This window comes from Chenopodium album, chromosome 6 (assembly GCF_948465745.1).
Source record: "Chenopodium album chromosome 6, dcCheAlbu1.1, whole genome shotgun sequence".
In the NCBI taxonomy this organism is placed as follows: Eukaryota; Viridiplantae; Streptophyta; class Magnoliopsida; order Caryophyllales; family Amaranthaceae; genus Chenopodium; species Chenopodium album.
This window is the reverse complement of record NC_137839.1, coordinates 1,154,163-1,169,241: the sequence shown is the minus strand read 5'-3', so window position 1 is coordinate 1,169,241 and position 15,079 is coordinate 1,154,163. Positions and strand designations below refer to the sequence as shown.

The following is a 15,079-nucleotide window of genomic DNA, read 5'->3' as shown; positions in this document are numbered from 1 at the left end:
TACTATGTGTGTAGGTCGTGGGTCGAGTTGAGACCGCCTTTATTTGGGAGAAGCACGATAAGGCACGACACGATCGGGCCCAGCACGATAAAACACACTAAAATCAACGTAATTGTGCTTAAGCATGCAAGCCCGACGCGATAGCATGTGGTCCTAGGCTTTGCACGGGCCAACCTTTTGATAATTCCAGCCCGACACGAACTCGTGGGCCAAGCCATGGGTTGGGCCTAACTAATCCCAAATCACAAGGGTGTGGCACGAGGCACGACCTAACACGGCATAGAGCCATCTTTAGTAGCCAACCACCAACCCAAACGGGGGTCGAACTAGTCCCAAAAAGTCTATACAGGGCCATTGTTGCCCGACTAGATGCTATTCGTGTTGGACCATGGGCCATGCCTAGGTCTAGAAATTGGGAACGTAGGCAGAGCACGACCCATGGCCCATAGAAGCACGAGAAAACTCTTGGAAGTCCACTAGGCCCAACTCGTAAATAGGCCCATAGGACTGCCCGTCATCATTATACAACAAAAAAATACTAATACAAATATTAAAAATATTAAACTAACTATATTAAATAAGCAAAACGAAAAATAACAAAGCAAAAAACAAATAGGTTGCGCAGAAAAGAAAAAAAAAAAAAACCCCTAGCCTCTATTTCCTCTCTCTAAAACCCTAGCATCCGTTGTTGAATTTTGGAGGGGCTTCCATCGGTATTGCTGGTGGAAAGCCTCAGTTGTGTGTTTTTTTTATCTTGTTTTATATTTATAATAACTCTTCATCTTTTACGAGGAACATTTCTCTCTCGAAAGACATGGTTTTTCTTCTTTTTTAAGAGGAATTGGCTCATTTGAAAGACCAAGTTTTTCTTCTCTCTTTTTTTAGGGAGGATTTGCCTTTTTATTTCATGTATTGCTATAAAGTTGTTTCATTGGTAAAATGTTGTGCAGGATTGAAAAAGAGGTTAATATTTCGATTACAATTTAACGAATTAGACGGAAATTTTCTGCACATCTATAAACAGATCGATAGACCCCCTCGCTGAAAAAGGTTGAAAACCACAGCGATAAGAAAGAGGGTATGAAGAATGTACGATTTGCAACAACGATCGTAGCTTTGCTTACATAATGTTTTTATTTGATTCAATTATGATGTATTTGTTAGATCTAAATCTCTTTTTAGATGTCGTATAACTTTTATTTATAAATTAATTTTATTTTTAAAACAATAATAATAACAAAGCAAGTTATATGATCAACCATCAGTGTAATAAAAATTGGATTCAATAAGGAAAACCCATGGGCCAATGGGCGTTATCATGGGCAAGCACATGGGCTATGCTTGGGCCGTTTTTTGCAATTTCAAGCCAACTTGGCCCAACATGACCCATGGATATTGGGTTGGGCTCGAGAAGGTCTTAGGCCCGTGGCCAAGCCCATGATCTACAACCCAAAGCCATATTTACATGGCATGGCTAACCCTAAGGGCCCGCCTGGATTCCATGAAGTAATTAAGGGAGTAAAAATCAATGGAGCAAAAAGTAGGGATTTGTTAGGGGGTGATATTACTTTTTCAAGAGTTTAGCATCTTTACTTGGTAAAAGCAAAACTTTCATTCACTTCATCCTCCATGGCAAGCCAAGCTTAAAATAGAGCTACAACATTGGACAGGCCACCACATCAACCACCTTATAAACCCAATTCCTTTGGCAAACTACTATTAATGCCCTGCTTATCAAAAATAATACAACAGATCTAAAAAAGGTGAGGCGAAACAAAGAAATAATTCATCAAAAATACTTAATGAAGGTATAATTCAACTCTTTTATGGTCAAATTTGAGTGTGAAGGTTGTCGATCTGAAATTATTGGTCAATTTTGAGCTCAAATGAATTAAATTTAGCTTACCTTGCTCAAACAAAAATGGAGTACAGTGAAGATGATGGCGAAAAGAAACGACGGTGATAGAAGGGAGATAGTAGCATTAGTCGGTGATAAGCCTTGGCAGTGGGTGCCGGCGGAAGGTTGAGGTGATGGAAGAGAAAGAGGAGAGAGATGGAAGAGAGAGGAGTAGTTGTCAGGGGAAATAAATTACTCTAGGGGGGCCTGGGTAATTTTTACCCCCATTTTTAGAAGAATATACTACCCTCTTAAAATATTACTCCCCATCCAGGCAAATAAAAAAATCTCCTTTTACTGGCAATCCAGGCGGGCCCTAAATGGTAGGGTTATCGCCCTCCTCCATTGAAGCTATTCTGGAGCTTTGAGCACTCCATAGAAGCTTCTTCCTCCTCCGTTGAAGCCGTGATATCTCTACTGAAGTTCTACCCTTCTTCCACACTCAAACAAAATTACACTATTAGCCCTAACTTATTGGTTATATTACAAATTTACCCTCTTGAGCCACAAACTTGTTAATCAATAAGAGAAACTTGTTAATCAATAAGAGAAACTTGTATTTAGCGCTTTTGGACAATATACCTTTGAATGCCCATGCCCTTGTAACAATTCAGCACATTTATCATCAGCCTGAGAATAGCAAACCTGCAATCAACACACTCACCTGCAGAGAGTATTCCTGCAATATTTCAAGAAGCCCGAAGGCCGAAGTATTGAACATGCATAGTAAATAACCGTGTTTCACATGTATGCAAAGAATGCCCAAGACTAGGATAAGTCTTTGCAATTAATGGACAAAATCGGATATCCAGAATGGATTCAAAGAAACAAATGGCATTTCTCATTTACAAATTGCTCTTCAGGCTCTCAGATAATTCAATCTACTAAAGCTGAGCTAATATAGAATTTCTCTTTATTCTTTGTATACATGTAGAAGCATTTAGCTACAAAATCAATATTATATACAGGTGACAGAGAAGTTGAACCAGCCTCACATCTCCCGCAGAAGGTTGCTGATATTCCGAAGCTCCTTAAGAGCAGTTATTGCAGTTACTTGCCCTTTCTCAACAAGGGCATGTTTAGAAAGGCTATCTAATGAGCCAGCTTGACCTTTTTCTTGCTGGAATGTGGACTCGATTACCTGCCACACAAATCGCATGATCATTAATCAACAGTGCAAGACGCAAAATAAATAGAAGATCATCTGTCAGACAGAGTTCTTCAGCTTCCACAAGATATGCCCATCAATTAAAATGCTAGTATGTAATCTCCAGACATGAACAATGGATTTTCTCTAATTAGTACTCGTAGAGCATAATGCTAAGCATTTCATATTTACCCATCCCCACTGGACAATGTCCCCATAGATGGCTTATCTAACGTAAAATTGCATAAACTGCCTTAGTAACAGCTGCTTTCTAGTTTCTACAATCTACATCATGGTCTTACCAAAAGGAGGATTTGGACCACCTAAAAACTTGAACTCCCGAAGAAATCAAATTTATACCAGTAGATGGGAAACACTAAGAGACAGCAAAAGGGGGGATTGATCGAAGAGATCAACATTGAGTTGTAGTATCACAACGCCACAAACCTTTTTACTAAATCATCGAGCTAGAAAGCAAAAAAAGTAGAGTGTACAAAAATTGAAGTTGGTTTAAAATCTTTAGACCTAACAATGGACCACCTAAAGGCATGAGGTTTTTAAGCAGGGATATAAACTCCATTCTCTGCCAATGATAGAAGCTCAGACAAATTCTCTATTACATACCAAAATAGTCCACAGTGGCCGAAGACCAACAATAATAGCCACACAAGCACGCGTACATTGAGATCAAAGTCATAGCTAAACAATCAATGGCCTACATTGCATCACTTTGGTGTTGAAAGACAAAAAACCGGGGGGAGGGGGGGATTAGCTATTAGACAATCTCCAGGATTTAACCTTTTTTTTAATCTTTACTGCAAAACTACCTCAAGGAAAAGAATGGGTGGGGAGTAGAATGCTCTAGAGTCTATCATTGATGATTTGATGGGGTACATGGGTTATTCGGAAGCACCCCTTTATTTTTATTCTAGTTCGCTTACAAAGGTTGCTAGACCATATAGTTGTCACTTGTCAGCAAGTCATGCTAATTTTAGAGGATTATAGATAAACAATCAATTTGCTCAACTCTGGTTTTACATTTACACAATAGAGCATGGTTCTCATGTAGTAATGTTTCATTTATAAAAATGCAAAAAACAATTATAGCTACTATGTATTTTATTTGAAAGCAAACACCTAAATCTGATCATTGAAGGGAGCAAAATAATAAAGTCAATAGGTTCAACTTTGAGCAATACCTGAATATTTTCCAGCATAGATTGGCCAAGGTTCCTCAACGCACATAACATTTTCTGGTCACAGCCATCTGATTTTATATTCGCAAGGCTGTAATTTGCCTCGTCAACAGAAGATCCTGGTTTATTCACCTTAAGACTTCCTCCATCAGATGATTTTACATCCTCAACCTCAGGCCTTTTATCAGAAGTCCCCTCACCAAAGGATTGGCGCCCAAACTTCCAGAACCACTGAAACTTCCCAGATAAACCTTTTCGTTCCTTTGAAGCTGCTGTTGATATTTCTTTTGAGCTACTATCAGAACCAAACACTCCATCAGCATTTGCATCCGGAGCATCAGAAATTGGTAGCAGTGACTCTTCTGCAGTGGATTGAAACGAAGAAGAGTCATGGGTTTCGCCATCAATTGAATCATGGGATATATGTGAACCAATACTGCTCTTCTCAGAGTCATTTTCAGCAGGACTCAGTGGCTCTGAAAAGGCGGGAGAATGCTCTTCACTGGCAACACTCAGGCCAGAACATCTCTCGCCAGAGTAAGCATCGTTTTCATGCTCAGCATCTTGAACGTATACATCAGACTCAATATAAGGGGGGTCCTCAAGACAAGAAAATTTATCATGATCGGTTTCTTCAGAATCTTCCCCAAAGTTCAGCTGCTGGGACAAATCTTCAAGCAGACTTCTTCTGACAGCTGGTCTTTTATCCTTCTGTCTACTTTCTTTTTTTGATGGAGATGGGTCAGATTCCGTTCTAGATAATTTTGATTTGATCTTCTCTGTCCAACCTTTCTTCTGAGATGATACCTTTTTGGCAGAAGTTTCCTTCTTAGTTTCTTCAACCTCCTGTGCAACTCTCCATTTCTCTTCCCAATATGTCTCAGGTACAAGACTCACAGGTGTTCCTGGACCACGTGAATCAAATGAAAGGCTATGTGCATGACCTTTCACTGCCATTTGCTTGCTCTGGGGGCCAAGGGGGCCAAGCCCAATCACTGGAGTAGAATGTGAAGGAACATTAGCAGCTAGAGCAAGTGCCACCAAAGATTTTGCTTTTCCTATCAATTTCTCCAGGTCTACGTTTTTTGGGAAATTGAGTAATCTTTGAAGGCACGAAGTGACATATTCAGTGGCAAGCAGAGAAGATCTCACATTGAGCATCATGGCAACAGCCATGGCAGAGATAAACGCTCCCCTGGGGGAGTTCAAGACCCCAGGATCATTTGCTGGAGCTGTACCAGATGCACTGTTATCATATGAAAACATCTCATCCCAGATAACCAGCAGGTTCTCAAGAGAAAACTCACGGCCAAATAGAACACGTAACCAACGAAGAGCAAAGTATTGAGGTTCAACACCTAGTTCAGCAAGGTGATTGTACAGTGAGGAATCAACAATGGAAAGCAAGTGGTAAAGTGCCAACGAAGCTTCAATGACTGGGGGTAAGCCAGTTTGGGTGGCATTTGCTGGTGGATGGGAGAAAAACTCAGCCATGGCTACAGCACCACCTGCTCCGCTCATCAAAGCATCAAACATACAGTATGCATCATGTTCCATAAACTTTTCAGATAACAAAATGCCAAGCTCACCCTCTGCCCCGTAAGGATCACTTAGCTGAACAATGATTTGTACACTGGCATCAAGTTCAGAAAAACTTGTATGTTTCCTGGGTCTTTCTTGAGGGCTAGCATCATCTTCTAGACTATTCACAGATATCTTGAAATTGAAATCATGAGTTTCATGCAACAAAACCTCGTCAAATTTGTCTACAAAGTGCTCTTCATAAATTTGTCGAACTTCATTAAGATGCTGAATATCAGCATGAAGTACATATAATAAAGGAGCCAATAGTTCATGCATCCCTACAATTGGAGCACAGCCAAAAAAAAAGAATTAGAAGCCAGAGGAGAATTATTGATTCCTATGTGATCATAGTTAACATCCACTAAATCAAGAAATTCGTGGGTTATGACTCCATGAGTTCTGATTCCTGGATGCAAAAAATTATATTATCAAGGAGATAAAAAGACGACTCATTATCACAGTACGTTAACTTTTACAACAATCCAAGTCTCGCCATCCAAAACAACCTTACTACTAATCAAAGCAGCACTCTACCTTGTCTATAACCACATTCTGGATGTCGAAGGCACCACAACAATAAAATCCGCCTCAACAAGCCTTGACATCCTGGTGTCTGGAAATAACTACCATGCTCAGGGTACAAACGAGATAAATCTTTGTCAACCATTTGTTCCAACTCTGCATTTCGAAAAAAGCGACCCCATGTGCTATCTGCACAAATAAACAGCACAATTACAACTAAAAAATTCCGCTATCATTTTTCCCCTTTCTATGAGTACTTGAGCATACACAGCAAACTTTTTCTATAATTTTTCTCCTTTCTTATTATCACTTTTCTCTACAAATTATCCAATTCATGATAAGTGAGGTGTCTAGATGAAAATGGAAATGTTAGGTATCACTATTGGAATGTAGAGTGTCTGATACAGATACATGATAATATGAAAAATTAACGAGATATAGAGAAGGATTCGAAGCAACAAGCCCAAGGTACAGTATATATTATATAAATCTGATCAAAATGCATAAAATAAAGCTCACCAGGATTTTGGGACAGTGGGTTATCTACAACTAGATCTGAAGAATTGTCACTAAATTTGGTTACATGTGGATCAACAAGGAGGCGCCTCCTTAAGGCAGCATACCTGTGGAAAAAAAAATTACTTCACTTCAGAACAAGAAACAAATCTAGGTTATTTCAAGAAGGCAATCACAGGTTTGTAAATAAAAAAATTTGAAAAAATGATTTGTCAAGTTTTTACTAGATGAATTACAGTGCGTTACCAAAGCAAATCAAGTAGGGTATCAAATTGAATATTGAGTTAATGAATTTGGTATACTTAAACTCTTAAAGTGGCGCCTTATCTAAGTCAACTTATCTCTGTACTTTTAGTATGCATTTTTTACTTGGGTGGTTGGAAAGTCTCTACACCATACAAATTCATCTCTGAATATTTTAAGTCTTTCGAATAAACTCAAAGAGCTTACTCAATTACATTCTATAATTGCTCCATTGGGAATACTTCAGCTAAAATTGATAATTAAGTACATGAAATGTCAGGTTTTTACTACAAGGTCGATGAAACAGCATTATATGCCATTATGCCGTGAAAACGATTCAACTTAAGCAATTAAGAGTAAATCCACAAGATATCAACGAACAAATTACACATTATAACATGTATCCTTCAGTTACAAGTAATAAGAATGTACCGTATCCAACATCAGCTAAATCATCGAAAAACACAAGCGAAATCAATGTTGAATGTCCTTGCAAACAATTAAAATTCACCCGAGAGTAAAACACTAAAAATGACCAAATACCACAAATTCACCCTCTTCCCCCACCCCCCCAAAAAAACTACATGATTTTCTTTCAAACTGTAAACTATGGAGAACATAAAAGTATGTTGTGAATCTAATGATTAATACAACAATACATATCTCCTTATAAAATTACAAAAAAAATGAATTCAGGTAAGCTCAATTATGTAACTAACAATAAGGCCAAAATTTTAATTAATTAATGAAATTTGTTGGAATTTCATTAACAAAATACAATCAAGCAAATAAGCAAACAGAACTTAAAACCCAGAAACCAAATCATCTAAAAACCAAAACCCAATTCATAAAACCGATGACAACAACATGAACCCTAAATTAATCTTTCCCAGATTAGAATTAATTAACAAGTAAGCAAGCTAATTGGACAGAGGAAATTACCGACGGCGTGAATCAGCGGAGACACGGCGAAGATCATCAATGGAGGAGGAAGAAGAAGAGGGAAGAACCCCAAGATTTATACGCCATCGAACACTTCTAAGATCAGGAAACCGCGACTCCATTGAAGAAAAACACGGCAACGATTCCGCCATTTCCATCAAATTTACCGCCGGAGGCATGATTTTCCGGCGAAATCACTCCGACCCAATTGCACAATAGCTCATATCAATCAATAAAAACAGTAAAGATTGAATTTTTCTGAGAGATAATGAAATGGGTAGGAAGAAATTAATAAAATAAATCAAAAAATGTTTAAAAGGGGGGAAATTTCAATAAGATTATGAAGAAGAAATTAGGGAAAGATTTGGTTATAGAAAGAGAAAAGAGTTGGGGTTAGAGTTGAGAGGATCAGAAAGATATAGAGAGATCTTGTCAATGATTTATTTTCCGGTTTCTGCTACTATTTGGCGCAATTGAGGAGAGAGAATGAAAGAGAGAGACAAAATGATCAAGCTTTGAGACGCCACTAGAATTATTGTCGTTGTAAACGCTCTCTCAATTTTTCCCTTTTTTTAATCTCGGCGTAAAATCTCGTATGAGACGGTCTAATGATAGCTTATATCTAGCTGAGTACAAGCCTAGTTTGAGTTGATCTTGAATTGAAATGAGTTTGAAATTAAGCTCAAGTTTAAGATTATGAGTTTCAGTCAAATTTCGATTTTTTAAAAACATTGTTAGTTTTCGAGTTGAGCTTGAGGTTGAACTGCATTGAATCATTAACAGTTTAACACCTCTAGTCATACCATCTGATACAAAATTACTCAAGGTCTTTCTATTTAACCTAATACTTGCATATGTTTAGGTATTTTACTTCTTCCATTATTACAAGATGCTTTATCTATTTTTTTGTAACCTTTAATAACACGTGATTGAAAATGTGCATTGAAAACTATGAAAATGTAAACATATATATGAATGTAGAGAGTATTTCTTTGGTTTTAAGTATGGACACTTGTTCTTGTTCAAGTGAAGTGAAATAAACTTCATCATGTATATTGTATTAATTGTTGTGAGTATAGTACTTTGCTACTACCAAAATGGATGTACACTAACTACCAACCATAATAATGATGCTTATAAGGTGTTAAGTCAATTAAACGCCTAATTAAGTAGCAAAGACATCTTAAATAGTGGTGTATGTAACTTGTTGAGATTAAGAGCACTATCATCCACATGGATTCTTATATTGCTAATTTTACGATTTAACATGTCTATAATTGATCTAATATTGCATCTCATGTACTACTAGTCTTGTGCTCGTTTCTACATTTGTCTTCTTGCCATTAATATAGGCACTTAATTGATACATGCAATTTACCTGATTAAACATCCAAACTCTGAAAATGACAGATGATTCAACCTTGTATGAAGTTATTTACTATTTCAAGGAAGGAGTGTTGTTTATATCATGACTCGTTTCCAACCCATGATTTATAATCATAGTTAGAGTACACTGTATACACGTAGTATATACTAAGGTGTGAATTGATGAGACTAACAAAGATGTGATATTGTTTTAAAAAGAATAATATAACTACAAAGTAAACTAAACTACCGTACTTTAAAAATTAATTAAAGCTCAAATTTGCGAAATTATAAGAACCTTGTAACACACTCCGTTTTTTGTAAAGCTTGTCATTATAATCTATATTATCACCCATAGAATAAGAAATTCACAACATACATACATATCACTTTTCTATTTCTATTTGAACTCGTGCAAACAATTTATAGGTCATTGACAACAACAAAATTTAAAGTTGTTAAAACCCTTTCCGTCTCAAAATTTAGGACCATGAAAATAAACTAAACAATGAAATATAACCCTTATAATATAATGATCACAATTAACCTTAAAAATAAAGTAGAATAATTAAAATCATCCCTATAATGACTAGATTCTAAAATGCACCGGCCATTGGTTAAGTTGGATAAATCTTGAAAATTATATTCCAAGATACCATTATTTGATACTAACCCATGTCCACTAGCTCAACTACAAATCCACAATTCCACAAATTATTTTGTTTTGTCCTTTTTCATTTTAATTGTCTTACCCTAATAAAAAAAATAACAGATCAGCCATACCACTAAAAAATTAAAGTTATTTTCTAAACAAAAATTCTGATTGGTCACCAAGCCATTTAGCCAGTTGTAAAATTTTGTTTTTGTTTAATAGCTGTACTTTATCTTCCTAGAATAAAACTTAGTTTTCATGATATATTGATATTGACATTTTTATATTCTCACAAATTGTTCATGGTTGGAGTTAAACCCTTTTTTCTTTTTCTTTATTATTATTATTTTTTTTTTTAAAATGAAGGGTTTTACATGAGGAGAATTTTACAAAGTATTAGTCAAACTGCGTGGCTGACAAGTAAGCTAATGTATCATGGCTACAATTTGTTGAGGATATCATCTTTGGTCTTATCCTCCTATGTTGTGTTATTGTGTACTTCATATTTGTGTAGTTGTGTGGAGATTTCTTTTTTTTTTGGTCTTTGAAATATGGAAATAGTGGATACTTTCATACTTATGTGGACATATACTGGATAAGGATTGTGTGTGGCAAAAGTTTTTGGGTTTGACTATAGGTTACACACCGTACTACAGAATTAACATCGTTTTAGGTATATCATATAACATTATGTCTCTAGACTTTTTACATTCTGGTATAATAAGTTAAGTTTTTTTTTTTTTCACGAATATATTGTGTCATACTGACAGTTGAATACGGGCGTTGTGTAAGGGAGGTATGAGTTGAGACTCGAATTTCCAACCACTATATAAATGAGGTTAAGGCTTTAACTCTTTATTAGGGGCATTTCTCTAACCGTGTAGCACTTAATTAGCAACCACACACATTCATACCAAATTTTAATATGAAGTACACCAATCAACAAAGTAGTGGTGAGCAATAGTTTAATATTTAATTGACATATTTTATGCACGTCAATAATGCACAAATTAACCAGTTATAATTAACAATACATCATGAATAATAAAAATAAAATTGATACAATATTGTGAAAATATGTGTAGTGACTAATCTATAGAATAAAAGCATTTTACACCTATCAATATAAATTTATATAAATAGTGCAAAAGTCAAAATGTGATACACTTAATGACTGAAAGGCCAGAGAAAGTTATGTTTCTCAAAAACATCCAAAATCTATAGTTGACGGGTACAACGTAAAATTTCGCAAATTAGTTTATTCAAAAGTATAATCAAGTAGTATTCAAATTCAATTTTGATGGCTCATAGGCATTGATCCTTTCACATACAACACTCACTTTCATTACAAACCCTCCTCCTCAAATTGACAACACCAAGGCCTTGACCAAAGTAGTGGAATGCATGTGTAAGTGTGTGACATTATTCCAAACACCATACATCTTCTTTATTTGGGATTTCATTTTCAATAAGACAATACATAAACATGATTTAATTTGAGGATCAAACATTCGGACGTAAGAGCAAGGAAATGATCCAATAATTGACATGCATGCATGCACACATACTACATACATAGCTTGTTAAATTATGTTTCAATTTTTTTTGTATTTCTCTATATCTCTCTCACCTTACACGAAATCTCTTGTTTAAGATTTTCTGATTTCATTCTATCCTTTCATACAAACTCTCGTGTCTTCCCAACATCTTTTTAGGCTCTTGAGCCTATGTTAAGTTATATCTCAATACTTTTTCATATTTCTCTAACATAGTTATATACCATACTTAGTAGAAGAGAGACATATATCAAATTGATGACTTTGTATGTGATCCAATTCAGCATGCAAAGCATCTACCAGATATAGAATTGCATATTGTATGTATATATAACATGTCATTTTTGAAAATATTGTGAAATTTGAAGTCCCATTAATCAATCAATTAGTATAAACGGTACTATAAATGCCTATAATGATGCTCTAAATTGTTACAAGTAAAATGATATTCACGTGATGCGGTCCTCGATCACCACACATTATTCATGTCTCTTCTCCTATCCCTTTCCATCAACCAGTGGGTTTCTCTCATCCTTTATTATTATTTTTTTTAATACGATTTTAAATTATGGAAACACCCAACCTTTTTTGTTTTGTCCAAATCCACCTTACAAACTTGCGACCTATCATACAAATCTTTTTTTGGGGAAATATCATACAAATCTTAGTCTTAAATTCTTAATCACTATGTCAAAATTGCATTGGTAAGTTAAAACTCAATCTTAATTAACACTAATTAAGGATTTGTTTCACATTGTTTTTTTGTTTTTTGTTTTTGGTTTTCTATTTTAAGAAAATCAAAAAAAAAAAAAAAGCTTCTTTTTTTTATTGTCATTTTTAAAATACAATGAATTTAATAACTTTGGTTAATTCTTTATTCATTATATGACATACTTCATATATTACAGTGATGCCAAAACAATTGTATATGGCTATCATCTATTCAAAAACATTAATTGATGTATTAACTACACAAATTTTTATTTAATTTACATCCTTTTTTCAGCTAGAAGAATATCTTTGGGCATCTTTCCTTGGGCTAGCGCTCCTAAAGCCCATTGCTAGGCTCCCTCAATGATTGGCCCAAAGGTATAATTTAGAATAAGATCCTTCCCTCATTATATGTAGTGCTACTTTCTCATTGACCCGTTTTGACTTTTACTATATTAATCATTTTTATTTGACCTTTTTTTGTGAATTACAAGGAAAAACATATTCATTTGAGATAAAATGAAATTATTGAGTGAGAGAGGGAAAAACATATTGTTGTTTTAACCGTTTATATTTTATATATCTTAAGATAAAATGAAATTATTGAGTGAGAGAGGGATTCTTTATAGCAAAGTTAAGATTAATGTCAACATCTTGTTGAGAGCGTATGTGACATTTTATTCTTGTAGATAAAATTTGTTTTGAAGAAACACAAATACAAATAGACAATACATGATGTAGGGTAGAGGAAGAATACCATGGATCAATATTTCCTTAGTTCATGCACACCGACACTAGCTACTATGAAAGAGAAATTGATCGAAAGACATTGTATGTGATCTAGTACGTGAACCAACCATCAATATCGCCAACATAACTTATAACTAAAAATCTAGTTTTGGGAAATAGGTTTATTTTTATAAAATTTATAGGTGAATTACGATGATATTTTCACTACAAAAATTTGGCCTTTTAGCAACAGGTGAAATCCGTTGTTAATTGCTAAAAATCCGTCGCTGGACATAGCTAGCTACGGATTTATCAACGGAATCACTCCGTTGGTAAAAACCTTGTCGCTAAATGAATTTAGCAACGGAAAAAAAAATCCGTCGCTGGACTTAGCAACGGAAAAAATAAATCTGTCGCTGGATTTAGCAACGGAAAAAATAAATCCGTTGCTGGATTTAGCAACGGAAAAAGTAAATCCGTTGCTAGATTCAGCAACGGAAAAAAAAAATCCGTTGCTAGATTCAGCAACGGAAAAAATATTTTGAATCGAAAAAAAAGCTGCTATTTGGGTCGACCTCACTCGGGTCAACCCGACTCGGCTTTCCATGTAACGCTCCTTGAATCTCCAATCGCAATAATACTGTTAGTAGGAGTCGAACTCGTGACCTCAATGTCAAATATTGATACTCTTACCAACTATACCAAATATTATTTGTTTACTTTTACGCACATAATTGATAATAAATGAAAGAAATATTAGCAACGGAAAAAAAAAATCCGTCTCTAAGTTTAGAAACGGATTTTCAAATCCGTCTCTAATTTAGAGACGGATTTTCAAATCCGTTTCTAAATTAGAGACGGATTTGAAAATCCGTTTCTAGTTTAGAGATGAATTTAACTTACATAATTCGTCTCTAATGTAATATTTTAAATAATTAGTTTAAAAAATTATCTAGAGACGGAATAAAAAATCCGTTGCTCATATTAGCAACGGAAAAAAAAATTCCGTCTCTAACTTAGCAACAGAAAAAAAAAAAAATCCGTTGCTAACTTAGCAACGGAAAAAAAATCCGTCTCTAAATTTAGCAACGGAAAAAAATCCGTTGCTAGATTCATCAACGGAAAAAAAATCCGTTGCTAATTTAGCAACGGAAAAAAAAAACCGTTTCTAATTTAGAGACGGATTTTCAATTCCGTTGCTAATTTAGCGACGGAATTTTTAATTCCGTTTCTAAATTAGAAACGGATTTTTAAATTCCGTCGCTAAATTAATTTAGAGACGGATTTTTTGATTCCGTCTCTAATTTAGAAACGGATAAAATTCCGTCGCTAGAATTCCGTTTCTATATGGACATTTTTTTGTAGTATTTCTTTCTTTATCAAAACGTTATTATCAGTATAGCTTATGGTCGTACTTGTTTAAATTTAAACCCTGATCGGATCTACAAGTGAAAGACGGAATAACTTGCTAAACCAAGCTAATGTAGAATCCTTGTAATATTCATCAGATTGATCGATAAAATAAATATACAAGTTGTTAATATGGTGATGTCTTGCATAATTTGGTACGTACTTCAAAAGTCAAAACTGAATTGTGAAATGTCTTTAAAGGGGATGGCGTCAATAATGAGATCATATATTATGGTTAACTTCAACTTGTACTATACAGGTTTAATTATAATAGTATTAGTAACTGATTAGTAAGTAATATTCTAGGCATATACTTAACTTGCGATGTTGCATATTGTTTGGTGTTGTGGACCACATCAGAATGGTCATGCTGCACTTTTTGTATCCTTCAAATTGCAACAAAATAACCATTCTACTTGCCAATATACTTTTGTTTAACTTTAATACCGAGTAATTAAGAATTTTACTTTAAAAATTACAAAGTATGTAATTTTGCAAGGAAATTTCATGGTCTTTACAATGGCAATAAAACCCTATCTTTTTTTTTAAAAAAAAAAAATGTGTTTTTGACTTTTTGTACTGTATTCAAATTTTCAGTACCACACAATA

The 15,079-nt window shown here is 34.8% G+C and overlaps 1 protein-coding gene across 1 annotated transcript; it reads right to left on the bottom strand.

The window, feature by feature from the left end:
* Positions 1–2,702: 2,702 nt before the first annotated feature.
* On the bottom strand, positions 2,703–8,622 carry LOC145635511 (uncharacterized). The gene is made up of 5 exons (XM_081686808.1): positions 8,048–8,622; positions 6,866–6,969; positions 6,359–6,535; positions 4,244–6,102; positions 2,703–3,038 (listed from the first exon to the last, which is right to left on the bottom strand). Exons 1-5 carry the CDS (start codon positions 8,224–8,226, stop codon positions 2,889–2,891), a joined length of 2,469 nt encoding a protein of 822 aa, XP_081542934.1. The 5' UTR covers positions 8,227–8,622; the 3' UTR covers positions 2,703–2,888.
* Between the last annotated feature and the right edge of the window lie 6,457 nt (positions 8,623–15,079).

Bases quoted from the DNA above. Each gene is read 5' to 3' on its own strand.
- LOC145635511 (XM_081686808.1), bottom strand. From the start codon at position 8,226: ATGCCTCCGGCGGTAAATTTGATGGAAATGGCGGAATCGTTGCCGTGT. The intron at 6,970-8,047 runs GTAATTTCCTCT...TTTTTTCCACAG, and splicing joins TCCGCTGATTCACGCCGTCG to GTATGCTGCCTTAAGGAGGC. The intron at 6,536-6,865 runs GTGAGCTTTATT...TTATTTGTGCAG, and splicing joins CCCACTGTCCCAAAATCCTG to ATAGCACATGGGGTCGCTTT.